The 25899-nt window shown below is 39.7% G+C and overlaps 2 protein-coding genes across 2 annotated transcripts; both read right to left on the bottom strand.

Annotated features, from left to right (window-relative positions):
• Positions 1-33: 33 nt before the first annotated feature.
• Positions 34-7676, bottom strand: LOC140579254 (uncharacterized). Its single transcript, XM_072701651.1, has 4 exons — positions 7367-7676; positions 4791-6261; positions 2939-4163; positions 34-2668 (listed from the first exon to the last, which is right to left on the bottom strand). Exons 1-4 carry the CDS (start codon positions 7553-7555, stop codon positions 916-918), a joined length of 4638 nt encoding a protein of 1545 aa, XP_072557752.1. The 5' UTR covers positions 7556-7676; the 3' UTR covers positions 34-915.
• Positions 7677-7872: 196 nt separating this feature from the next.
• On the bottom strand, positions 7873-24212 carry plekhg2 (pleckstrin homology domain containing, family G (with RhoGef domain) member 2). The gene is made up of 15 exons (XM_072701610.1): positions 24059-24212; positions 22173-22588; positions 17966-18066; positions 12925-12991; positions 12598-12644; positions 11666-11816; positions 11302-11433; positions 10556-10738; positions 9842-9934; positions 9302-9388; positions 9176-9209; positions 8963-9055; positions 8736-8834; positions 8216-8254; positions 7873-7907 (listed from the first exon to the last, which is right to left on the bottom strand). Exons 1-15 carry the CDS (start codon positions 24195-24197, stop codon positions 7873-7875), a joined length of 1716 nt encoding a protein of 571 aa, XP_072557711.1. The 5' UTR covers positions 24198-24212.
• Between the last annotated feature and the right edge of the window lie 1687 nt (positions 24213-25899).

Genomic DNA, 25899 nt, shown 5'->3' with positions numbered 1-25899 from the left:
TTTATTGTAGAGATTAGTCATTGATGCACACAGTAACGTCTTTAATTTTGGTTTATTACTGCAAGATCTAGAAAGCACAAAACACAATATAAAAAGATTTTTTTTTTTTTTAAATGTCCTGTCTGCCCTTCTGCTTCCTCTTCAATGGTTTTTGGCAACTGGAAGAAAAGTCACACTGCTAACTTTATTAACTGCGAATAACACACCCAGTCTAAAACCAGAACCTCTTCATTCCTGTGTGTATGTTACTAGTTTTCTTGCCACCTGGAACACATAAAGTTATTTTGAAATTGAAGGAGATATAATGTGTAATGAAGGATATACCAATTATTAAAGTTGAATTATCATGTTGTACCCAAAGGATTTGTATACTTGCTTATGAAATGTTTTTGAGTATGAACATTTGTGTTTGATTTAAACACATCCATAATGGTAAAATTCCCTTTGAAAAGTTTTTCAGCTACTTAGAAAAAATTTACATAGTTCTAGTCAGCAACACTGGCAGAGTGATGAGACATTTTACAGTTACACTAAAACACTGGTATTTGGTTGCCCTGAAATAAATGTCCATTTCACAGATACATCCACACACCGTATGACATTGTGCAATGTAAGCGACAGTGTTAAGTGCCAGACACACAAACAAAACAAAAGCAACCTCATAAATAAGAGCTATAGTATGATCTTGCTGTTTTTGGATGAAAATATCCACGCCTTAGATAAACGAAGCCCTGGAATTTCTTTAAGACGAAACAAAAATGAGGGCAAAAACGTATAAAATGTTATTAACAAAATAACAAAGACGAATAACTAATTTTTGGTAGGGGTTCCACCTGAATGTCTTCTTGAATGCAGTACCTGTTCTGACTGAATGCAAGGCACATTTGTAAAAATTTGTATGTATTCCAGCACGCCTTAGAGCCTCTTACAGGTCTGGGCAAGGCTGCAACCATTAATACTTTTGTGCCTGTGACCATTGTCAGATACAGGCACAAGTGTCTGGGTCAGGCTAACTTGAGCGTTGCTTAACGCAGTAATCCGGCCACTACCAGCAATCTGCAAGTTGACAGTAGTAGCATAGCTGGTCCTCAGTGATCCTCGACCCACCCTTGTCCAAGAAGCCCCCTCTGGCTCAGTCTCTGGATTGGAAGTAGACACATCCTGACCCACGGCAGGAGGAGAACAGGCCACAGTGGGGCTGACGAGGCTATCTTGGCTCCTGCCATTACAGTGGTCGCTGCTATGCGACTCAGCGTCTGAGGGACCAGGAGAGGGCGCAACATATTGATTGGGGGTTTCTGCACCGTCATACTTGGTCAGTAGTTCTCGTATGTCAGGCCAGGCAATGCTAGTGAAATGTCGCCCCCCTTGGATGATTTTGGTTGGTGCCAGTCTGACAGGAGATAAAACACCAGACGGTGGGTTGCTATGGGTTCCCTGGGATCTCTGTATACCTGGACTGTGTTCCACATTCTGAGAATAATGGTTGCTCTCCGCCCATGACCTGTGTCCATTTTGTGCTGGGACTGGAGCTCTATCTGCCAGGATGAGGAAAGGAATGCTGCCCGCGTGTGGTTGTCTTTGGGTCTGGGATAAGTTTGAGCCACTCACAGGGGAGACCCCCGCCACGTAGGAAGGGGTGACGATGGGGTTTTGTGGTTGGGGAGTAGCGGCACCCCACATGTGTTTGGGAACACCTATAGGGGGAGGGGAAGTGATGCGGGGACTTCCCGGTGTTGGTGAGGAAAAGCCAGAGGATGGTGTGGAACATTCCAAGGAGACACACAGTGGAGTGAATGTATGTGCCTCGGGAATTCGAAGTGACTTCAGATGAGGAGGCTTTTTCGATGGGATACAGGGATAGTCTTGGATAGGTTGGGTACAATAGATGGAAGAGCAAGGAGAAGGAGAATGCACTCGAGAGCTAGGCTCGGAAGCAGATGAAAAGGGTCGGGCCACCCTGTTATAGGAAGTATTTTGAAGGTGATCAGGAGAAAATAATGACCTTCCCATACTTGACAGAGATGTCTTCCTATTAATGCCAAAATCACTGCTCCAGCTATTTCTGTTGTTGTTGTTGTTGTTGTTGTTCCAGTTTGGTTGATTTAATTGCTCCGGGGTAGTAGATGATGGTGTCTGCTTATGGCAGGGGTGTGGGGATATTGTTGGAGATTGTCTGGCACTGGAAGGAGAGGAATGGACAGCGGCACACTTGGTTTGTTGGGTTGTTGTCAATGCACTGCCAAGACTTATATTTTGAGAGGCATCTGCTATCACACTCAGTTTTGGTGAGGGAGACCTTAGCCTCAGAGATACAGAGGACTGTGGCAATGTAGTAGAGATAGAACTTTTTGCATTCAAGCCGCTAGTCATGGCTAAAGATTGGGTGTTATTGCTCCTTTTTGCAAGGCTTTGGCTTATGCAGGAAGCAGCTTGTGACTTAGTCATCGGACTTGGACTAACGAAACACAAGGAGGGCTGAGGATTTTCTACTGGGGAAGTGCAGCACTTGGGACTACAGCATGGCTTTTTATTGCCAATGGTGGAAGGTAAGTTAGTTGGTCTATCATTGGAGAGATGAGAATGTAACTTTGGACGGGATTCTCCTGAACTTGCTTGTACCTGTTTCTTGACAGAGTCGTCATGCCTTGGAGAGACGGGAGGCAACCTAAAACCAACAAAGAAACATTGTGATATAAGATAATTATTCAACTTTGTTTCAAACCATATACAGTATTTAAACACATTAAGACAAGAAGACAAGTGTGGCTTTCCTGAGCTTTATAACCATTGAACTCATTTGATTTGATTGGAACGAAATCTCTCCCTTATCTAATAATTGACCCTGCTTAAAGGCCTGTGACTAGCATTTTAAGCGTAAGAAGTGTGACAGTTAAATAACATTATACTGTATTTATGCATTACTATAAATACAAACCTTTGACTGATGTATTGCTTGGCCTGTGCCTCCTGATTTGAAGGAATGCACTTTGTTTCATTGTCATCTGGCAAGTCTGGTCTTTTGCTTGTGAACTTTGGAAGATCTGAAAAAGGAGACCTTCTCTGAGTTGTAGCTTGCTCTTTGGTTATCTGGTCCTTCCTCAAAGAAGATTCCAGACTGTTAGAGATAGGCTGTTCTGGAGCTGATATGTCCTTTGTGATGCACGAAGAAGAAGAAACTTCTGTTGAGATGCCTTCCAGGGAAACCTTCTGAAGTTGGCTGGGAAAGGATATTCTATTCTGGCTCGGAAGCCCTCTCACCAAAACAGGATTTTCTGAATTTTTGTTAACTATTCCAGGTTCTAAGGGCAAAGTTGCATTATCCTCAGGGGCAGATAAGGGCAACACGGTGTGGGAATGTTCAGGATTCTTGTCACAATCACTTGAATCATCCGGCACACGTAGACTTTTCTCCGTCTCCTGTTCTAAAGTGATTGTCATATCTGTGCTATCCAGTATTTTGCCATCTAAATTCTCCATAGATAAGTCTTGTGAACATGTAAAGCTCTCCTGTTTAAAAGTACAGCTAACATTTTCCTCAGAATGGCAAGGCACATCTCTCGTTTCTTCCTGTAACTCTGTACATTCATTCAGTGTCAGGTTCTTCTGTGTTGCCTTTGCTACCTGTTGCACTTTTGATTCAGTAGCTCCATCTGGCAAGATGGAGGGCGTTTCCGTTACAGAAAGGTTTTCCATTTCGGAAAACACTGAATGGTCATCCCTCTGTTCTTCAGGTGATATGAAATGAGTATCTCTGTTGGAATCTGTTGGCGATTCATAGTCACATGGTTTATCCTGCACTGAAAGTGCATTTATTTGTACAGAGCTGTCCCGCTCTGGGTTTGTACTTTGTGTTTCTGGCTGGGTCGCCTTCAAGTGAGAACTGTCTGGACACAATTCACAATCTGTGGGTACTCCTCCAGAAGGGGGACAAATGACTCCTGTCTCAGTCGTTGCCGTCTCTGCATCTGTTCTGTCTTGGGATTTTTGATATTTTGGAGAGAGTGGAGAAGCAGGATGTAAGATGGAGGATCCTTCCAGGTCTGAAGTGCTCTCTCTGGGGCTGGTTACAATACAGCTGTTCTCCTGGACACACGTGGAAGACAGCTGCTCTCGAACAAGGATGTGGCCGTACATCCGAGGCTCTGTAAGCACTGGACAGTCTATGAGCAGAAAAGAAGACACAGTGAGGTTTGGTTTTGCTCAGCCTTCTTGTGAGACTGATGCATGTCATTTATGAAGGATGGGCTCAAATCTATGCAATTTATATAAATGAACAGAAATATTTATGTCGTGCAATAAAAAGTTAGCTACTGACAAGTATGGAATGAGATTTGTTCCTAGGCATTAAAACCTTCAGTAAAAATAAGAATGATTGAACAAACACCTTCATATAACATAATAATTCATTGCAACACCTATAAGATCATTAGATAAGTGTGTGAGCATTTTAAAAAGTAATAAAATGAATTCTAAATTTATATATTTTTTAAGGATTGTACCTTTTGGACCCTAGCAATCATTTCACATTGTTGCCCTTCAGTAATGATAATGCTGCTTAATGCTTTAAACATGCCAATTTGTAAAAATAAAAATACTTACCCAAAAACAACCTAAAATCACAACTGATATTACTGGCTCACCATTAACAATTTTGTATATAAGTATGCTGGATTGCGCTAAATACAGTTTTCTAAAATATAAGACCATTAGACCATTAAAAGAACTATCCTTTAAAAACTAAGGACTTTTCTAAAGGAGAAAATCTCAGTTTGAGGGCAAAAACTCACCTAGATGTGTTGGCGTCTTGTCCGCCTGCTCGGGTGTGTTCCCCTTGACCTCCGCTGACACCCGGCCCTCCCGGAGCCTCTTGTGCAGTGGCATCTTAATACTGGCTGCCTTGTCACTGTACATGCGGACCAGCATCTGTACCTTGCTAAGGATCTTCTCCGAATTCTCTGCCAGGCAGGGATTCACTCCTCCCTCAAACAGGCCCATTCCCATCACATCAGGGGTCCCCTTGTAGAGGTCATTGCTGAGAATTTCTTTGGTACATTTGGAGCTTTTGCTCACTTTGATCTGACTGGACAGTCCCTCCAGATTTGCACATGGCACAGTGCTCTCAGACTGGACAGTCTGGGAAGTATTTTTTTTTATCTCTTTGCGGTTCTGTTCAGAATCATCTCCCTCAGTTAGAACCTCAGGGTCCATTTTGTCATCCTTGGTTGAAACACTATTCCTACATTTTGCAAAAATGCCAACGGAGCATTCCTCCTCAGTGGAACCTTTTCTTTTAATATTTTGTTTATTCTGCATTTCTGTATGTGCGCTGCACTCTCTTTTCTCCTTTTCCTTCCAGATCTTCATCAGCTCAGAGCAAGTATGGATCTCAGTGTCAGAAACTTCACTACGTACCTCCGTACATGCATACGATTCAGTATGAGTATCAGCTAAATCTGTGCAATCAGCTGGCAGGTCGGCTGGGATAAGGATTTCTTCTCCTGCTTCAGGAAGAGGAGAAACATGATTAAGTTCAGAGTCATCAACATCTGAGTGTCCAGTCACTGACTCGCAGAGGTCTTCCTGTCGACTAACGACATTGAAGCGAGATACTGACTCCTTTACCATGCCACTGGGAATGTGAGAAATACTGTTTCTCCTGGGTATCTGGCTATCTGTGATATCTGCAGCCTCATAGTAATTACGAATTTTCTCAATGATCTGTCGGTTGCTCTTTGTCAGCAAAGATTCATTTTTGTCAGTAGTTAAAGGCTGGGGGAGGCAGATTTTGCCTGACTCAACGGTATGGGGTCCTTCGTCATCGTTAGAAAGACTGGAGACTTCAGCACCATGAAATCCATATGTGCAATCAGATTGTGATTCCTCCAAACTATCTTGACTAGGCACGTCATTCGTATCCTTTAATTCGGTAGAGTCTGTGGAGTTCTCTGTGAAGACCAGATTCCGGTTCTCTTGGCTAATCTCTTGCAGCATATTTGCTAGGGAGGAAATGCAACCTTCTTTTCTAGATTCCTCCTTGTCAGACGTTGTACCAGCCTGACATGGATGGGCTTGGCCTTTTGTGATGACAGTTTTATTGTCTTCCACTGACTTCTCATCTTGCATGCCAATATAATCACAGTCTTGCTGGCAGCTGCTAGTCCCAGGGGAAAGAGGCTGTCCCTCATCCTTCTTGGTGATACAAGTGTCCTGTTCTCGGGCGGTAGCCGAGTTTTCCAAGGTCTCAGGGACGGTGTGTTCCTGCAGAAAGAAGAGCAGCACTTTACATTAGAGAAAAGGAGTAAAGCTGCTTTTTCAGTGCCAAGTGCATAATAGCCTAGATGCCTGTAGCATTTTGGGGAGTCTTTGCCTGCAATTGCAGTACAAATGGAAGTTGAAACTGGATATTATTGAATATATGCTTTATATCCTAATGGAAGCAAAAATAATTGCAGATAATTACAGGATATGAAAATATATCATCATCGAATGTGCAATTTCATCATTTGATGATTTTGTACAACTTAACCTTGGGAAGAGTGCTTTCTGAATGGTATCTATATCCCATCTAACATTAAATAAGTAATGAATTCTTAAAATAAATCTTATTGGAAGTATTTTTCTGCCCTCGGAATGCAGATGCTCCTCACTTTATGATGATTCGCCTTACTACAGTTTGACTTTACGATGGTGCGATGGAGATGCACATTCAGTAATCAGCTTGGAATTTTGATCTGTTCCTGGGTTAGCAATGTGCCATATAATACTGTCTACTGATGCTGGACGACAGCAGCATCCACACAGCCACGCTTACAGTCTCTGTAGCGATCGCAAGCGTAAAAACCTCGTACACTGTTTAACAAAGTATCGTGTGGCGTTTTTTTTTTGTGTTTAACCGAATAAACTTGTATTCATTTATTTACTTCTTTCAATTACTGGTATTTGGTTAGTTACAGAAATGATTTACTTATTCAGTGACAGTAGCTTATTGTTGTATCATATTCATATTTGGCTTATAAAATATTTTCCATGTATGATGGGTTATCGGAACGTAACCCCATCGTAAATCGAGGAGCACCTGTATATTTGTATGACAAATATAACAATGTCCCCTGTGGTGGACTGATATCCCATTCGAGGTGTCCCACTGTCTTGTGCTTTACTCTGCCTGGGATATACCCTGTGTCCAGTGTAAGTGGTTGTAAGATGGATGGACAGTTGGTCATCAAGTTTGCCTTTGGCTATTGTGTAAATAAATACAGAATATTTGTCACTATTATTTTGCTTTAAATAAAAAAGGAGTTCACTAAAGTGCAAACATGAATATTTTGATCTGAAGCCGGCCTCACAGTATAAAGGTAGGTACCTTACTAAGCAGCTGAGCTAGCCTCCCTTCCCCTGTCTGGCTTTGGTTGATGAACTGCATGATCTCCTCAGCAATTGACAGTGTTGGAGGGGTCATGTCTTCATCTGGGCCAAGTCCAAGGTTGTCCGGTGCTGATCCCAGTTCAGAAACAGAGGAAGCTGGTGTGCTTGCAATGCCTGAGGAGTCCATGGTTTCCTCCTGAGGGCACAGCTCACACTTCTTACCTGCCTGCAAGCCGAGTAACCATCACACAATGGTATTTACGCAATGGTATAAAGCAGCGTTTCCCGATCCGGTCCATGGGAACCCACAGACAGTCCACGTTTTTGCTCCCTCCCAGCTCCCTAGCAAAAATGCGGACTGACTGGCAGGGAGCTGGGAGGGAGCAAAAACATGGACCATCTGTGGGTCCCCAAGGACCAGACTGGGAAACACTGGCATAAAGAATATTGGCAATATATGAAATCATTCACAAAAACAAACAAGATAGAATTATATATACATTTTTAAGCAAGACTCTTCAGACATACCTTTAATGCATCTGTCATTCAGAATTCCAATATCAATATGGTTTTGGGAACAGGGTATAAAAACAATAATCCCAGATTAGTAATACATTCAAAGTATTAACCATAATATTATCATTGTATTATGTCATACAATGAAGATAATTTTCTGTGATCTCTGCATTGACTCTACTGACATTCATTCAATAAATTCTTCATATTCATTTGGCATTAAGAATTTTTGAGGCATTCAGTTGTCAACATTGCACCCCACTTTGGCAAGAGAGATTTAATCGCAGTGACATCATATACCACCAAGATATATAAGGAGTGACAAACTCACCGCTCTGCTGACACACGGCCTCAATATCCTTGGCAGGGGCTGAGGAAACAAGCAGGAAACACAATCCATTGTTCCTGCTCCTTGTTTCATGACCTTTGATTTTATTATATTTATTGTGTTACTTTGTTAAGAAAACACTCCTCTACTTACAAACGAGATACTTCTGAACAGCCGTTCGTAACTTGAAATGTTCGTAAGTTGTTATTCGACATCATTTTAAGGGTGTATGCAAGTACTAAGAACGAGGATGCTGGAAGTACGCATGTTACGCTGCTGCGCGACGGGAGTAGCGGCCAGAAGTCATACCAGGCGGAATTGCCGCACAGAAAAAAAAACTGATGTTGCTGACAGGAAATGGGAGCCCAATGAACACAATTTGGACTTACAGTCCTCTTCGTTCGTATGTAGAGGAGCGTCTGTAGATTATATAGAGAAAATGTACTACTCCCTTATACCAGCTAATTTTACCCTGGTGAAAGTCAGGTGTGTATAAAACTCTCGTTAAAAATATAGGTCTAACCTGACTGCCTTCTTCCACGACGGTATGGAAGGTTGCCCTCCAACAAGAGTGGGAGACTCTTTTTTGCTTTCTCCGGTGTGTAGATGAACTCTGGAGGCTCTGCAGAATTCACATAAATTGTTTCGTCACCAACACCAAGAAGAAAACCTAAATCCTATCAATCATGTGTGTTACTGTAATATTGAATGCATTATTATTTCATTATTATGTTCAGGGCTTTCACCAACCTGACTGCCTCCGTCCTCGTTGGTGACCTCGTGAATCACTGGGTCTTGGTGAGGAGGATATTTTTTTAACAGACTCGTGATCAATCTGGAGAACTGGTAACCAAAAAGTTTTATGGTGTAAGGCACATGTTGTTGTTTTTTTCTTCGCCAGTATAGATGTAGGGATATAATCAGTTTATGGAAAGAATGTGAATACAAAATAATAATGCTTACCTTGACTGTAGTTGTCTCCAAGGACCTGCCTTGCCTAAAAATGTTTGAAGAAATGAATAATTTTGTTGGAATTCCAGGCTATATTCACAAAGCACAAAGCAGTGAGAGGCAGCCGTTAGGACACACCTTCTGAGGCAGCGAGGCTGGGTGGTTCTCAACAATCAGTCTCTTGAGGTAGTGCAGCCATAGTCGCTTCTCCTCCTGGTTCTTTGCCTAGGAAAGAGAAGAGACTCAGCCTCAATGTCTCAGGAAAAGTGAGGCAAAGAAACGACAAAGGTAGACACATCCAAACATATTCCATTAACGACGGCAAACAAAAATTCTTAAGATCATGAATGATACTGTTGGTAAAGCTTAATATAATGATAATATATCATTCTAATAACAAAAATGTGAGCAAATTGCTTAATATGTTATGCTCAGTTGCCTATATGACCACAGTAACTAGAGTAACTAGTAAATTTAACTACAACATTGACTGCAGCACGTCTTTGTTTCATAGCAAGTATCAAACACTTAGACTTCCTTGAAGGTATTCCTGTGTAAAATGAAAATTATATCAGGATATTTTTTCCAAGTGGATCATACTCATTTAACCAAAACACATCTCAGTTGTGACAGCCTAAGTAATGTACTGGTCATTATGCACAGCCCGGCCTCCCTCACCTGTACGATGTGTTGCTGTTTGGGGATGGTCTGGTCAGACACTTTGAAGCACAAAGGGTCTTTCAGGGATTCTACCAGAAGCAGATTACAGCACTAAAAGAATCAGGGAAAAGAATAAAACTGTGAAATGAAGGTAAAACACTGTTATAATGCATGTATATATGCATATATGCTGCTGTCCCAAAAACTAAAACCAGGTAGAATAAACATGAGACGTACATTAGAATTCTGATGATCAAATGACACTTTTAATCTGATTTTGAAGAACAAGGTTGTCTCAGTATGAATGACAGTTACTACTTAGTAATTTGTTATGTGGTGGGACAGTGGTTAGCACTGTTGCCCCAAATCAATGTCTCTGCCTCTGTTATGACTCTCACACTGCAATCCAGCTGCTTCCAGCTATCAGAAACTGTATAATATGAACTCATGTGGCCAAGATAATTGCAGTCAGCAATGTTGCAAACATTCAAAAAAGGTGTTAAATTTTGACAGTGTTGCTGTTGTCCCACTGTGTGCTACCTTACCCTCAGTTACACAGAGATCCTCCCCTGTTTATCTTTGATAATCTCTGGGATTACTAAAAGGTCACTGATTTAGCTGAGAGCTATGTTGCTTCAGCTAAAAGGTCTCCCTGCTTTTTACGTGCTTAACCTGCACAATACAGACTAACTAATGATCCTGAGCGCTGGCCTCTTCAGTCACTGTACTTACAAAGATGTGAGTGCTGTATATAAAATGTTCTGCCCTCTTCTTGGCAATAAGGAGCATCTTGTCGAACAGGAAGAAAGCTCTCTCTTTCTTGACCCTTTGTACCCGGAAGGAGCCCTCCAGGACCAGTTCTCCAAAGCCACTGAGATCTGGACCATCCCAGTTCAGAAGTAAGTTCTCGATTTCCTGTAGAGTAACATAGTGCAATGTATCATTATTAAACAAAGACTACCAACTATGAAAACCTAAATCCTATCAATCTACATGAGGTACACTTGCACCCTCATAATGCATTCATAAAACATTAATAAGCATCATGTAAGAATACCTTATAATGCATTCATAGAATATTCATGAGCAGCATGTTGGTATCTTAACATGTATTAACACATTGCATTCATAATTCCAATGAGCAAGACATGACAGCTTTAATATACATTAATAAGAAACATTATATGATTATGTGATTATAATGATTATTAATGTATATTAAAGCTGTCATGTCTTGCTCATTGAAAGTATTATGAATGCAAAGCTTTGAGCCATGTTAAGGGAAACTTACAAACTTATAAATGCATTATGAAGGTGCACTAAATGTTGTACTAATGAATAATTAATGCATTATGAAGGTGCAGTTAATGTAAAGCGTTACCTCAATATATAATTTGGGTTAAAGTTCACTTTGCATGATACCTAATTTCTGTTCTCGTAATAGATACTGGGTATACTGGGGATACTGGGATGTGCACCTGCAGTCTGACGGCATGTTCCTGTTTCCTCTTCATGTCGTTGATGTACCAGGCCACTGCTGTCATAGTGATGGTGGCATCTTCCACCGCCTCATACCCAGGGTCACTCTTGTCAAAATGTTTAGATAACTCCTGCAATACAAAAAAAATGGATGTTTACCTGGATGCATAAAGTCTACAAGAACCTTAGAATTGATTACTGATATTCCTTATCCAGTGTCCAGTAGAGTCAGCAGTGCATCATTCACAGACAGACAATTTCTACAAAATTTTCTTGAAATACTCCTCGTCATACGTCCATACTGGCTGGAATTTAACCGGAAGGTGTCGCTCGTGGACTGATGCCTGAGCTGAGTGGACCGACCTGCAGCAGTAGGTGATACTTCAGGATCCTCTGCACAGGCTTCAGCAGGTAGGTCTCCAGAGGTAAAGAGTGACACAAGGTTGCCTGCCGCTCCTGGAAGAAGCCCACCAGGCATTCGTTCTTCATGCACTCTCGCAAAACAGCCACTGAGCTGGGAGGAGAGAACATGGTCGCAAAAGTTATTAGTCGCCGACGTTAATTTTCTATGAAGGCTAATAATGTATTTACATAATTCCACAACCACCCATTTTCCATAACCACTTTTCCAGTAGAGGGTCTCAGTGAGAATGAAGCCAACTGAGGAAAGGGTAACTTTACTCATAAATACTTAGTAGTTACTCAGTTACTACTGAAGTACAAGTAATGAACAAATGTAGCACCTACTTTAGATTAGATACATCATGATTCATTAATGATGAACAAACATGAGATCAGTATTATACCTGTGTTATTCATTAATTGTTCCTTCAGTAGTTCATAAAGGTTTAACAGAATTAACAGATATAGTAACAAATATAAACTGCTTGAGATAAAACATAAGATTGATAAGTAACCAAGACTTATTCTGTGGTTAATTAATCCATAAGTAATAGCATATGCTAAAACTATATTATTTGTGCCCCCTCAAGTAAAGAGTTACCACAGAAAGCACAAGGCTCACACTAGGGGAAACTCTTGATCAAAAGATGCCCATTTATCCACTAGGGGCGAATTAAAGTCACTAATTCGCAAGACTGCATAAGGAAACCAGAGAACCCAGAGGAAACTCCAATCCTGGAGGTGTGAGGTTATAGTACTAACCATTAAGTCACACCGGATAACCTAACCATGAACTAAAAAACATTTCAATGTCAACATAATCCTAAATACTCAATACAGAATGATGGTAATCTATATTTGACTATGAGGTACAGATGGTCATTTAGACTTACTTGGGGTAGCTCATACAGTAGATCGTGTAAATGTCAAAGGCCTCACTCTGTTAAGTTGGCAAAAAGAGGTAGCATTAGCAATGTGGATAAAATGAACCGAACACAGTGCCCGTTAAACAATCGAAATGAAAAGCAGTACACCATTAAGAGGGTGCCACACAAAGAGCATTAATAGTTACATTTCTTATTGGCTATAACAATGACCTATTCATTGTCAATGGAACAGGCTAAAAATGATGCATGCAAATGGAAGTGTCACTCAAGAACTTATACAACTCAGGTCAATACCACGTCTAGCACTCCATAGAGTCCCTGCCTTTGACTCACCCTCTCTACAAAGCACTCCGCAATGCCTGCTGCATGGGAGCTTCGCTCGAGGTCTTCCAGCAGGTCACTGTTGAAAGAATAGAGGTTCTCATACTCATGACTGTGAACGTCGGCTGCAATCTTAGAGCTACCCAAAGCAATCATTAGGACAATGTGCAATACCGCAAATGGTATTTACATAGGTCAGACTCTTGTAAATGCAGAATGAGGATGTATTTGCTTGGTACTGGAGGACAGTTAGGCTAAGGATGAGTTGACAAAGTCTAAAAAACATTGTTTTAGTAATTTATTAGTTTTATGATGTAACAGACAATTCTGTCATAGTTAACTCAGAACCCTGTGTGGACAAGAAAGGCTGCCTGGTCTCCTGCTTCTAGCCAATGAGACGATCGTCCCTATCGTCAGAGATGAGGTCTTAATGACATCAGACCAATCAGAATGGTTTTGCTTTAATTAAAATCCCACAGGCAAAATTCTGGAGGTCAAAATTTGTGAAATTCCATTATGTTAAATGTTTATGTGTAAATAGTTATTTAATATGTTGAGTTCATATTAAATCACTTATAGTTCATAGAAATAAAGAGTGATAATTTTATGAAATCGAAAATAAGAAATTTTGTGGTATAAAATGTGTGATGATCACAAAATTTTGTTAAGTGTCGTACTTTTTCCAAAGTGAATATTTATGGTTATCCTCGCATTATTGTGTGAGTCTGTCAAACCTGAATGTCTTCTTTTACGATGTATTTGCATTGCAGTCGTGCTGTGGTGATATTTAAGTTCTGCTTTGCGATACTGACAGACGCCTGCATTTTCATTCACTTTAATGGTAAATGCTTCCACACAAATGATGCTTTCGCTGTTTATTTGGACTCTCATCCTCTATGCACCATCTTCCTTCCACTGTATTGGCAGACAATTGACAAGAAAAATTAGAATCAAAGCTTTTAAATAATTGAATAATCGAGTTTAATCAAGTAATCATGACAGCTCTAGCTGACATGTATTTCTATGCATCCATGCATCCATCTTCCCACTGCTAATTCTTGTCAGGGTCCTGGGGATGTATTTTGATTCATCTCAGATTTATGGCCCTCTTTTTCTTATTTTGTATATCACTGCACGTTTCTATTGGAAGGTGTTCGATTTTGACAGTGTTGCTGTTGTCCCACTGTGTGCTTCATTATTCAGCGCATGTGGACTGCCCTCAGTTACACAGAGATCCTCCCCTGTATATCACTGATAATTTCTGGAATTACTAATAGGGTTAGGGTTAGGGTGATGGAGCTGAGAGCTATGTAGCTTCAGCTAAAGGTCTCCCTGCTTTTTACATGCTTAGCCTGTACAAATACAGACCTCTTATTTTCTTTCTGATCCGCCATATGAAAATCGGGCCTTCAGTCACAAATATTACACAATCCAATTCTAAAAGCCAAATCACACAGATACATACAATAGGCAAAAAAGTCCCCCCTGTATTCAGTGATACTTTATATGTGGAGTATGACTGAAGCTGCAATCTTCACTACCAGTATTCTCATCATTTTGGAATTCGGTCACTACCCACAACAGCATGCAAGAGACTTTACACTGTTCCTTATGTGCAGAACAGCCTAAAGAGGGTGTTAATCTGTTACAGTTACTATTCAAAGTGTCAGGAACTCTACTTTGTTGCTGTGGCTGTAGTGAATTTTGACATACTGAATTTTGTCTTTATATTTTTATGTACACAATGTAGAACCGTTTGTTCACTGTGCCACAGCCAAGCTGAAATCCGCATTGTTCTTGCTGAATCCTAGGTTACATTAACGTACCCTGCTTGCAATAGGACCCACACATGGGGTGGTATTTATCAGAGAGCTGGGCAACCAGTGCAACTACGCTACATGAGATCGCTACATGGAGCCCACAAGATGAAAGGTGAGGGTCTGATGCAGTGTCATTTGGGTGGCAGGAATGAATGGGAAAGGTCAGACCATTGAGTAATTGCTAAAAGTATATGAGTATAGCTGTTGACTAAAACAACACATTTCACTGAGGAGGGGTAATTTCCCAACTTATATTATTCTAGTATAATAATACTATGTTATTTATGAAACTACTGTAAGCTAGATGGAAAATGCAAAAGATTGTAAGTCGTAGTATATTGTTTAATGTGGAATTAAATTAACCATATTAAAAGGGTAAAAAAAATTTAATCATCAGAAGATGTCATATAAACAGGAAAACTATTTCAACCACTGTGAAAAGAGGGTATTTACTTCATTAAAGGGTTTGTTTTTGATTTATCTTGGAATTGTCTGGACCCACTGGTTAAAACAAAATTCCCCTAATTCTTTTAGTTTCCCATGAATCATCGGCTCAGTAAAAAAGAATGAGTCGTGTACTGAAGAACTCCACACTGGAAACTGAATGACGTTACGTAACTATACAGCAGAGGTGGGAAGTTCAGGTTCAGAAAGTACAAATCCAGACCAAAATTTTCTTTCAATCAATCAGTTGAGTACTCTGTGAATGTGACTCTTTATACTCAACTGCTTGATTGAAACAAAATTTTGGTCTGGATTTGTACTTTCTGAACCTGAACTTTCCACCCCTGCTTTGGAGCTCAGTCAAAACTAAAGCAAATACATGCTACTTTTATTAGCTACTAAAACAAAATAAGAGAAATGTAGAGTTAACAGCAACTGTATAAATCATAATAAGAATATTATGTCAGCTTTCTGGCTTTTGGTGGGTTTATTTTCTAAGAAATTAAGGACAATAAGTATATATTCTGGAATTTTCATACAGATCTGGCAGGTGTCTTTCACCTGTGTTTTTCTCTACTATATTTGAGGCCCTGGGCTGAGAGGCACAATCTAATGATGTAAATGTACTCTATCTGAGGCCCTGGGCCGAAAGGCACACTCTAATGATGTAAATGTACTATATCTGAGGCCCTGGGCCATGAGGCACACTCTAATGATGTAAATGTACTATATCTGAGGCCCTTGGCCGAAAGGCACACTCTAATGATGTAAATGTACTATATCTGAGGCCCTTGGCCGAAAGGCACACTCTAATGATGTAAATGTACTATATCTGAGGCCCTGGGCCATGAGGCACACTCTAATGATGTAAATGTACTATATCTGAGGCCCTTGGCCGAAAGGCACACTCTAATGATGTAAATGTACTACTGTATATCTGAGGCCCTGGGCTGAGAGGCACACTCTAATGATGCAAATGAACAGCATTGAGTGAGAAATTCCACACAATAAATGTAAACAACCAGGAAGGACAATATCAATGTCACTGGACAAAATAGACAGAATTTAAAGGTCTTTGCAGTGTCAGTGCAGTGGTACATTAACCACGCAGTGGACTACGTGTAAATCTAGTATGTATGTACAGTATGCATCACAATGAATTAGCTACGTACAAACACTAAAAATGGTAAGCATATCTCTATGAGATTTTTGCATACAACTTAGCCAAATGGCTAGTGACATAGTCACAAAGAACTGGATTTGACTGGATGGAAATTCAAAGTCAAATTTTTTTCAACAGACGACTTTTATATTAAACTAAAATTTTATGACATCACGACTTCTATGGAGCTGGAGGGTAATATTGATAGCTTTGGTCATTCTAACCTGACATGTTTTGAGAAAGGGAGAGCTTTGCAGCTCCTTTTTACTTCTATAATGAGTTCATTACTCATAGTTGAGTGCCTCATGTCTTGGCAATGACCAAAAGCAAACGAGATCCGCATGTTGTCAGAAAAAGCAGCGTGTGCCAGAAAAGTAGACATAACAATACCAGAGTGAATTCTTGGGCCCCATTGTTTAATGGTGACTAAATGTTTTAGATATATACAATTTCATAAATTAGGTCAACTGAGTGTTCTAGAAAAATGCCAATCAATGAACTACGGGGAAAAGAGGAACCTCAGGAATGCGGAGCCACACTGGGGTAAGTCTGGGAATTTTTATTAAAGATATGGGGAAACCTCTTGTTTTCAGCTCCCTTATTTAATTAAAAATGAATACAAATCAAATTCAAAGCAGGTGGAACTACTGCCTCACACTGGACAAAGATCTTAACTGTAGAAGTATTTCCTATGCAAACCAGTGCAGTGAACCCTGCTTGACTGCAACCCAGCTGCAGTGTTTGGGTCACGTTAAACAGAAATGCACGTGAAAGCACTGCCTTGGCAGCAGAGCAAGAAACAAGACAACAAGGCTCTTTGTGGGTGGTGACACACCTACTGGTCGCTTTGGAGACATTGATTTACTGAACAGATTTAAAAAGCAAAAATGTACTGTAATTTACTATGGACAAGCATATTATGCTACATTTGTTGAACTTATTTTATGTGTTTAGGCCAAAAATATTTAGAACTGTCTCTCTCTCTCTATATATATATATATATATATATATATACACACACACACACTGCATTTTTACTTCTATAATGATTTCATTACTAATTATAGACACACAGCCTCCTTACGATGGAGTTAAGTTCCAATAAACCTATCATAAGGTAAAAATATTGAAAAGTATATGAAAAGTATTTTACAACAATGTACCTACCCTAACAAACACCACAGCCTTATTACATGCTTAGAATACTTACATTAGCCTACAATTGGGTAAAAATCATTAATACATATAACACCTGCCGTAACCTGGGGAGCCTCTGCATGTACATTTTTTTCAATGTTGTCCAATAGATTCATACTAACTAATTTCAGGCCTAGTTAAACTAGTATGAGATAAATACATCCCGTCGAGTAAAACCTCAGGCAAGCCTGGATGAGACAAGCTTCTCCTTGCAGACAATGTTTATAGGTAAGATACATCATAAGCAGAGCGTTTGATCTCACAAATGTAACGTGAAATATGTATGAAAGTGCAACATTATAATTACTCAGGACAGCAATATACGCTCTTGAAATGAAAGAATTTATCCGTCTTTCAGCACTGACTTTACTTCTCTGTAGTTATCTGCAGTGTAGAGTTATTCAAATGTGCATGACAAGGCACCTCTTACCTGTTAAATTCATAGATGTCCTCAATGTTGCAGAAGAGAGTGTTGACCTCCTCCGGCTTCAGCGGCAGGTCCCCACAATCAACAATGCAGCCCAGGTAGTCCTAGGGAGCAACCAGAGAAAAGGGGCATCGATTTTGGCCTGTGGATGGTGGTGCAGCCTCAGGCCTCCAAGGTGCATATCTGAGTTCTGTCCATAGCTCTGTGAGCATAGAAATGCATGTTCTGTGAGTTTGTTTGTGTTCAGTTTTCCTCCCGCTCTTCAAAACCATCCCGCTAGGCGGACATCTCCAAATTGCTCATCGTTCGTGTTCAGTGACGTTACTGTTTATCAAGCACCAAAACTTTTTGGGACCTTAAAACCTATTCTTGGTATGAAGTAATATTTTCCCAACATGCTTGTAGTTGGTAACTACGAGCTCTGTGTGTGTTATCCCTAAGTTCAGAGATGTTATGTTTTCTATAAGATTCCCCTAAAAAAGACAGCCACTATTTTACCAATGGTGGAAACATGGAGGGTTCATTAGCAAAGAAACCCATCACTAAAGAAAACATCTTTATTGCAAATAATAAAACCTACCAAAACAGGAAAGTTTTAGCAATTAACCCTTCATTAAAATCCTCACTGCTACAATGTTTGCCCTTTTTTCATCCTGACCTGGCATAAGAATTCACAAGAAAACTGATCCCTCAAGCTTCCTGCTCTGCACAGCCTTGCATCCTCCTAAGAAACTGCAAGACTTCCAACTTCTCCAAAGATCTCATTGGCTCAGTATGTTAGTTCTGATAAAGCAAGTTACTTTGCTGCTACAATAAATTAATCTTCACCAGTATTCACTTCAGTATTACCATCCATCCTTCCATACATCCTTTCCCATCCATTTGCTACACTGCCCGGGCATTTTGTATGTTATGTTAATGTGTTAATGTATGTTAATGTATGTTAATGTTATTTAATGCTATATTGCCAATTTGGAAACATCGACAAAGACAATAAAGTCTATTTATCAGTATGTATTATACTTTAATTAATAACTAATATTTGCATAGATTTGTTTATATTTTGGATAGATTTTTATTCTGACACTGGCTCCTGGCATTTTTTTTAACCAAAGGAACCTTTAGGATAAAAAGAAATTGGTTTGTTAATATGCATTATTTGGGTTCTTCAAATCAAAACATTTCAGCCATGTTAAATCCAAATTAACTGCCTTGTCAAGTGACCAACTAATTCATGAGATAAGCTCTTCACACAAAGACATACTTAAAGTGATCCGACATGCTCAAGAACAATAAAATGCTTGCAGCCAGTGGTTTTCGTAACCAGGAAATGACTTGTGGGCTGCAGTCCAAAAAGGGACCTCTAGGAAAAACAAACCAAAAAAAAACAATATAAACTGTGAAGACCTTTAAAAAAAATAAATGAATAAACAAAAAATTCAAAAGAGTTGACGTAAAGCAGGGAAGTGGCTTGTAACAGCAAAAGCCACTGCAAAAGCTTTTGGGTGCATTCTTAGGTCATACCATGTCTACCAGGTAAAGTGCATCGCCATGTCTGCGTCAGGTCAGTCCGGCCAAGAACGAAAGAATGAAAGAGAAATTGGTCTGAGAAATTCATCACCTTTAAAGGGATGAAATGAAACTGCAGCAGATGTAATTGCAGCTGAGATTTACAACCAGCCAGTGGCGGTAAGAATTCCCTCAGTGACCCGTGAAGTTTGCACTCCCTCTGAAAACTTATAACGAGAAAATGAAAACAAAGTTAAAGTAATAAGGAAGAAAAGAATAATGGAAGAAAACAAAGCTGAAGAAGGCACAGAAGACTCAGAAATTATTCAGGAACAAAAAACCTGCCAAACATACATGTTAACGTTTTACTTTTACTTTGATAGTTCCAATTCTGAAAGTAGGTCAGACATTTGAAGAAAAAAATTAGCCTCTTTCCAGTCCCCCGACCTTCCCCAATGCAAAGGCCTCTGCAGCCCCCCCCAGGTCCCGGAATCCCAGAGTTTTCCAGAGCAGGGTTACAGCCAAAAGACCCTCCCCCAATCTCCAGCCCTGATTGGCCGAGATACTGAATAGAAAACACAAGTTCTACCTCTATCAGTCATGCTCTCTTCTTTTCATCCAACCCACAACCACCTCAAAAACACAAATTTTAATTCTATTAAAAGTGGCTTTGACATCATCCCTCATTGGCATGCAATCAAACCATAGCTGTAAAACTCATCATTTGTACAGAGCTTTGTTGGTACCCAATCAGACAGATTTTGTATGTACTTTTAACAGGAAATATTTTATAAAGAAAACCTTTACATTTTACAAAACTTACAAACTGTATTTTTTACAGTTTTTTTCTACTGTAGACTCTATTGTTTCTTTTGGTCCACGTTTTTCCTCCCTCCCAGTTCCCAGTAAACTAGCAGGGAGCTCGGAGGGAGCAAAAATGTGGACTGTCTGGCAGGGAGCAAAAACGTGGACTGACTGTGGGTCCCCGAAGACCAGGTTGGGAAACACAGTTATACGCATCATTTAAAATGTTGTAAGGTCAACGATCCCTTGGCCACTGGGGCATTGTGCTCTTTCATTGTTTGGGTCCACACCTGCACTCTATGATCAGTCTCTAGATAAAACTGTCTGTCCAGTTATTAATATCACAAGCTATCCAGAGCCCAGTTAATGACAAGGATTTTATTTTTTCAGTCGTGAGATACTTTAGTTCTCTTCATGGCAGTTTGCATTGTAAGGGGCATAGCCTGCTCAGCACACTCCTTAACACTAACACCCACAGCTGAATCACCTATCTGCACTAAAAATCACTCTTTTTAGGAGTACTGATAAGCAGATGAAGTTATAACTGCTTCTTCACAGTCTATTGGGTGTTTTTATGGACCTGGCTGTAAGGTTAGTTAGGGGTTATTGCAATATATTTACATTCATTTCTTTAACAGACATTTTAATTTAAAGCTACTTGTTCAAATGGTGAAATTACTCTGCCAAACAGGGAATTTGAAATGGTGACCTTTCAATCAGCGTTACAGAATCCTAACCCACAGAGCAATACACTGCCCCTAACTACAAGTTACCAAGTTCTATTACGTCAACCTGTTGCACTGGATACACATTAAACTGAGACTCATGGATCTATACACTCTCGAGGTGCCATGTTGACCTGCACCACTCGGGTTCAGTACATCTACCTTCATCGGCCTAACAGCTGAGCGATAAGTCACAGGAGAAAGTATTTCGGACGGTGGGAGAAACTGGCATCAGGTCTTCCAGACAGATTTAGTATTGTACTAAACTGGTTCTTCTAGGCCAGTGTTCTCCACTGAATTTTGGAAGAGGGCCACACTTACGGGTGTGGAGCAGAGTTGGGGGTCACCATTTACTTTGTGAAAGTTGGCTAGCTGTTAGTAGTTTTGATACTGCTTCACTTGAATATTACCTTGCTACATAGCTGCACATGATTGGGGAAGTTGTATTGTGTCTAGATTTTAAAAAAAAAATGTAAAAATAACAGCATTTAAATCTGATGGTTAGGATAATTTGCTTATTTTTTAATTCGGTCACTGGCTACTCCCTCTCTGAGTGTTTTCATGGCCTTTTTACCCTCCATTCATTCCCTTTGGGCTACTCCATTGTTTGGGGTAATGTTTGCATCCTTGGACATGTAGCATTCTAGGCATTTCTGGGGGCAGAGCCAGGTTTGCTGGGCTTAAGACCCTTTACTGCTTATGGTGGAAGTGGAAGCTATTTTACCAAAGTAATCAAGAAAACAGGAGATATGTATGAGTTAGTAATGATCACCGTGTCAAATAAAATAAGACCACAGAGAAGTCTATGGAAATGGGTAAATATGACAAAGATGTTTTTTACATTAACAAAATGATTTTAGTTTCTGCATTAATTTTGAAATGACCCTGTAATGAAGAAGATGTTGGTAGGTGGATGGATTACTTCAGGAGAAATTATTTTTGCATTGTATAAAAATACCTTACTAAATGAATGCATATGTTTTGGTAAGAAATGCCCACTATTGCATGTTCTCGTGCAATAATATGCAGTAGATGCAATTTTTCACAGTAATTTAACATCACCAAAAAAATCAACTGTGTTCAGCAACATAAACAGGTGTCATCAAAACATAAGAATTAGTGAATATGTTCAGAAGCATGTTCATCGTGAGAGAAAAAAAAAGGAAGCTTACCTCCACAATGCTCTTGAGGTCTCGCACATAAGCTTGTTCTGTCTCCACAATCTCCAGCATCACTCTTTCTAAATGGGAAAGTTTTGGAGCGGGTGAGCACGGAACATTGCGCCCAGTCCCTTGACCACGGTCATCTAGTAGCTGAAAATAAGGTGTGAGGTCCAGGTTGATGTCGCAGTCATTGCGTTGGGACTGGGGATAGGATGGAGTCGCTCCATAAGGCAGGGAAGATGAGGAGGATGATTGGCCATCTTGTAGGGAGGCAGAGGATGCAGAGGAACTTAAGCTAGCTGCCCGGTCACTATCAGAGCAGACAGTGTTGACAGAGGTACAGCTGCCACCGGAGGCCTGCTCTATGGAGGCCATCCTTCCCACAATGCTGTTCAGAGAAGACACAGACGAGGGGCGCTGGACAGCTGCCGTGGAAAGAGGCAACAATTGCTATCAGTAAATCACATTTGATGCATGATTGCTTTATTGATGCTTTAGTACTAAAATGATTAACTGGTTTGTCTTAGCAATCATTACAATGAAGATGGATATAACTACGGATGCTGTGGCTAATAGGCCTAACGAATTGAATGGAACAGACAACATAACTAGAGGTAGAATAAGTTCATTCGCAAATACCCATCAACTATTTTGACAAATCAGGTAAATGCATGCTGAGATTACATTTTTGCACCCCCACCCTCAGATAAAAAGCCTCAAGTTATTTCTGCACCAGCTGATGAACTGCAAGTGCTATGCCTCTTGGGTTCACAGGAAATGTGCAGAAACAGTGAGGCTCACACTAATGCATAATAACATGTTTTTTTTCTGTTTGAAAAAAGGTTCGCTTGCTCTACTAAATTTCTGAAAACAAAGTCATAACAATATATAGGAGTCCCATGGTTCATTTTAGATGTCACTGCTGTATAATAAAATAATAATAATTTAGATAGATAGATAGATAGATAGATAGATAGATAGATAGATAGATCATTCTCATGCAATAATAGTTTGATTTATTCTCATAGCAACTCGATTAAGTCTCATCTAAGTATTGTTAGAAATAGACAAGAATGGAGCATTCAACTCGTTCATGGCAACAACAAAAAATACCAGGAAAGTGTTAGAAAGTAAAATATCTAAGACTTCCTGTGAGAATAAACAGGGTGGCATATTTTTTTTTTTACTCAACCAACCGTTTTGCACACTGCTTCGCACTACCAACACCTCCATATTTGGTTATCCTAGCTTTGGTATGCTTTCAATAAGTACCCTGGAGCAGATTTCAGCCAAAAATAAACTGTCCAGCATTCACCATTCCTTTTGACATTTACAGGAACTTAGAAGCAACGGCTTGCTACAATTACTATATATGTATCGCTTCTTTCAAATTGTGCCGTTTGCAGGAAAGTAAGTTCAATATAGCAAACCAGGAGCCAAGTTCACTTAGCTTTCACTAAATGAAAGTGAAAGCTAAGTGCATCCTCCACAGAACAGGAAGCATAAAATATATTTTTAAATTTTTTTACATTTATAAATCAATTGTTGGACATATAAATTGTGTTTAAAGTTCACTCCGGTTCCTCTGCATACGGCAGAAAAAAGCCACATCCATCAACATTTATTCAAATGCACACTTTAAATACTAAATATTAAAAATACTTGTAGTCAAATTATACTCACATTTTAGCATCTCGTTAATTAATGCATATCAAAGGTGCTGGTCAATATTTGAAGGCAAAAATCAATAAGAAGTTCTAATACATTGAGGATTCCCTCTTACCTTCTCAAATTTCACAATGCTCTGTGCCCTGACAGAACCAGGCAGTGAATAGTGAATGACCATCTACTTTCTTGTGTAAAGCCTAATATGCAAATACTCAGAACTCACCTACCTACATCACTATAACCTGAATTCCACACTCTGATATTCCGTACTGCTGTACTGCTGAGTTTAAGGTCGGCTCTGGCGATTAACCAGTCTTTCACACTACACCGGTAGAGACAGAGACACCCCAATATAACCAAAACCATTTCCTGTGTCAGTGTCACACGTCTTAAGAAGGCTTCCAGTTAAAATTGCTTTATGATTAATGAGCACTTTGTGGTTTACAAAAAGGTAAACTTAATAATAAATTAAGTACTGAAGAGTAAAAGACATAGAGTGTATTCCGTTCAAAAATCAGAGGCAACACTAATCCCCCAAACTTGCCAATTGCCAAAATTACTAACAAGATTGCAGAATAATAATACTGAGGTTACCCATAAGAATTTTTTTGACTGAACTGTTTTTTGGCTAAACAAATGTACAAATATTTAAATTTAATATTTATTTTAGATTAAATAAAGATATGATGTTTAAAATTCAGGGTCACGGGCGTCTGGACAAGCTAGTGTATAAAATGGATGGATGGATGGATGGATGGATGGATGGATTTTTAAAATGTGCCCAGCTCGCCATGCCTAACAAATACTGAGCAGAAGACAGCTTTAACACATAGAGGGATACGTTGCACCCTAAACAGAGGTGACTGCATGAGAACAGACATGCCACAAAAGAAAAACCAAGTACTCCTGATTAATTAAAGCCATTAAAGCAGATTGGGGGTTGGGGACCCTTAACCTGGACGGATCATCAGCCACTGAAGTACCAAACCATAAACTCCCAAAGACAAGAAACACAACTTATCTATGACAGTGTAGAGTGCATAAAATGCATTAAATAAGTATTCCTTTTTCACCTCACTGACTTGCCTTGTTTTCTATGAAAATAAGTAAATCTCTCAGTGACCTTACTGGAAATAATTCTACTTTAATGTCTCAAACCTTCAACGAAGAGCAATACAGCAAGTCAGGACAACAATTCATTTCATAATTACTCAACTTTAATAATATCAGGCATTTGATATTTGCACAATTCATAACCGTTAGGTCACATATTTTCTTATTCTACACTGGCAGCTGAGAATGGCTGCCGTTAACTTCCAAAGATAACTAGTTAGCCAGCTGGCTGCCAAATGTTAGACGAGTTCCATTCCTATAAACCAGAAATGATATACCATACTAGAATGTAAGATACATTGTTAAACACTGTATGAGGTGTTTACGCTCGCGATCGCCACAGTGACCGAAAGCATGGCTCTGTGGATGCACCCAATAGTGGGAAGTATAGTTCCCCATTAGGCTGGGAATAGATTAAAATTCAAAGTTTGATGACTATTAAATGTGCATTGCTATTGTACCATCGTAAGTCGAACGATCGTAAAAGCGATAAGGACTTATAGCTAGGAGTGTAACGGTACCTGTATTGGCACAAGAAAATTTTGGTGTGGGTCTTTCGGTTCGGTATGCATATGTAATGAACAAATGCAGCAAATGCAGAAGCTTTGTATGTTTGTGTGTTTCCCCCGAGCAACATTCGGAAAAGCCTGGATGAAGCAGCACTACTACGCATGCATGCGTACGTCCTAATGTGAAGCTGGAAGTTGTTAACGTGAATACAAGTACAGATATCTATTTTGTTATGCTTTGCCTTTTTGAGACAATATTTGTGTTGCACAGTTCTAATATGAAGCTGAAAGGTGCTAATGTGTATACAGTACTGATCAGGTACAGTTCATTTTCTAAATGTGCCCCTTAATGGATATGGAATGGTGTGAGGCAACATTAATAACCACATATGCATAATACAGTACATTCAGGTTCAAATCCACCTTGAGACCAAGCAAAAAGTCAG

The sequence above is a fragment of the Paramormyrops kingsleyae genome, chromosome 17 (genome assembly GCF_048594095.1).
Source record: "Paramormyrops kingsleyae isolate MSU_618 chromosome 17, PKINGS_0.4, whole genome shotgun sequence".
In the NCBI taxonomy this organism is placed as follows: Eukaryota; Metazoa; Chordata; class Actinopteri; order Osteoglossiformes; family Mormyridae; genus Paramormyrops; species Paramormyrops kingsleyae.
The sequence above is the reverse complement of the archived record's forward strand: the minus strand, read 5'-3'. Positions and strand labels throughout refer to the sequence as shown.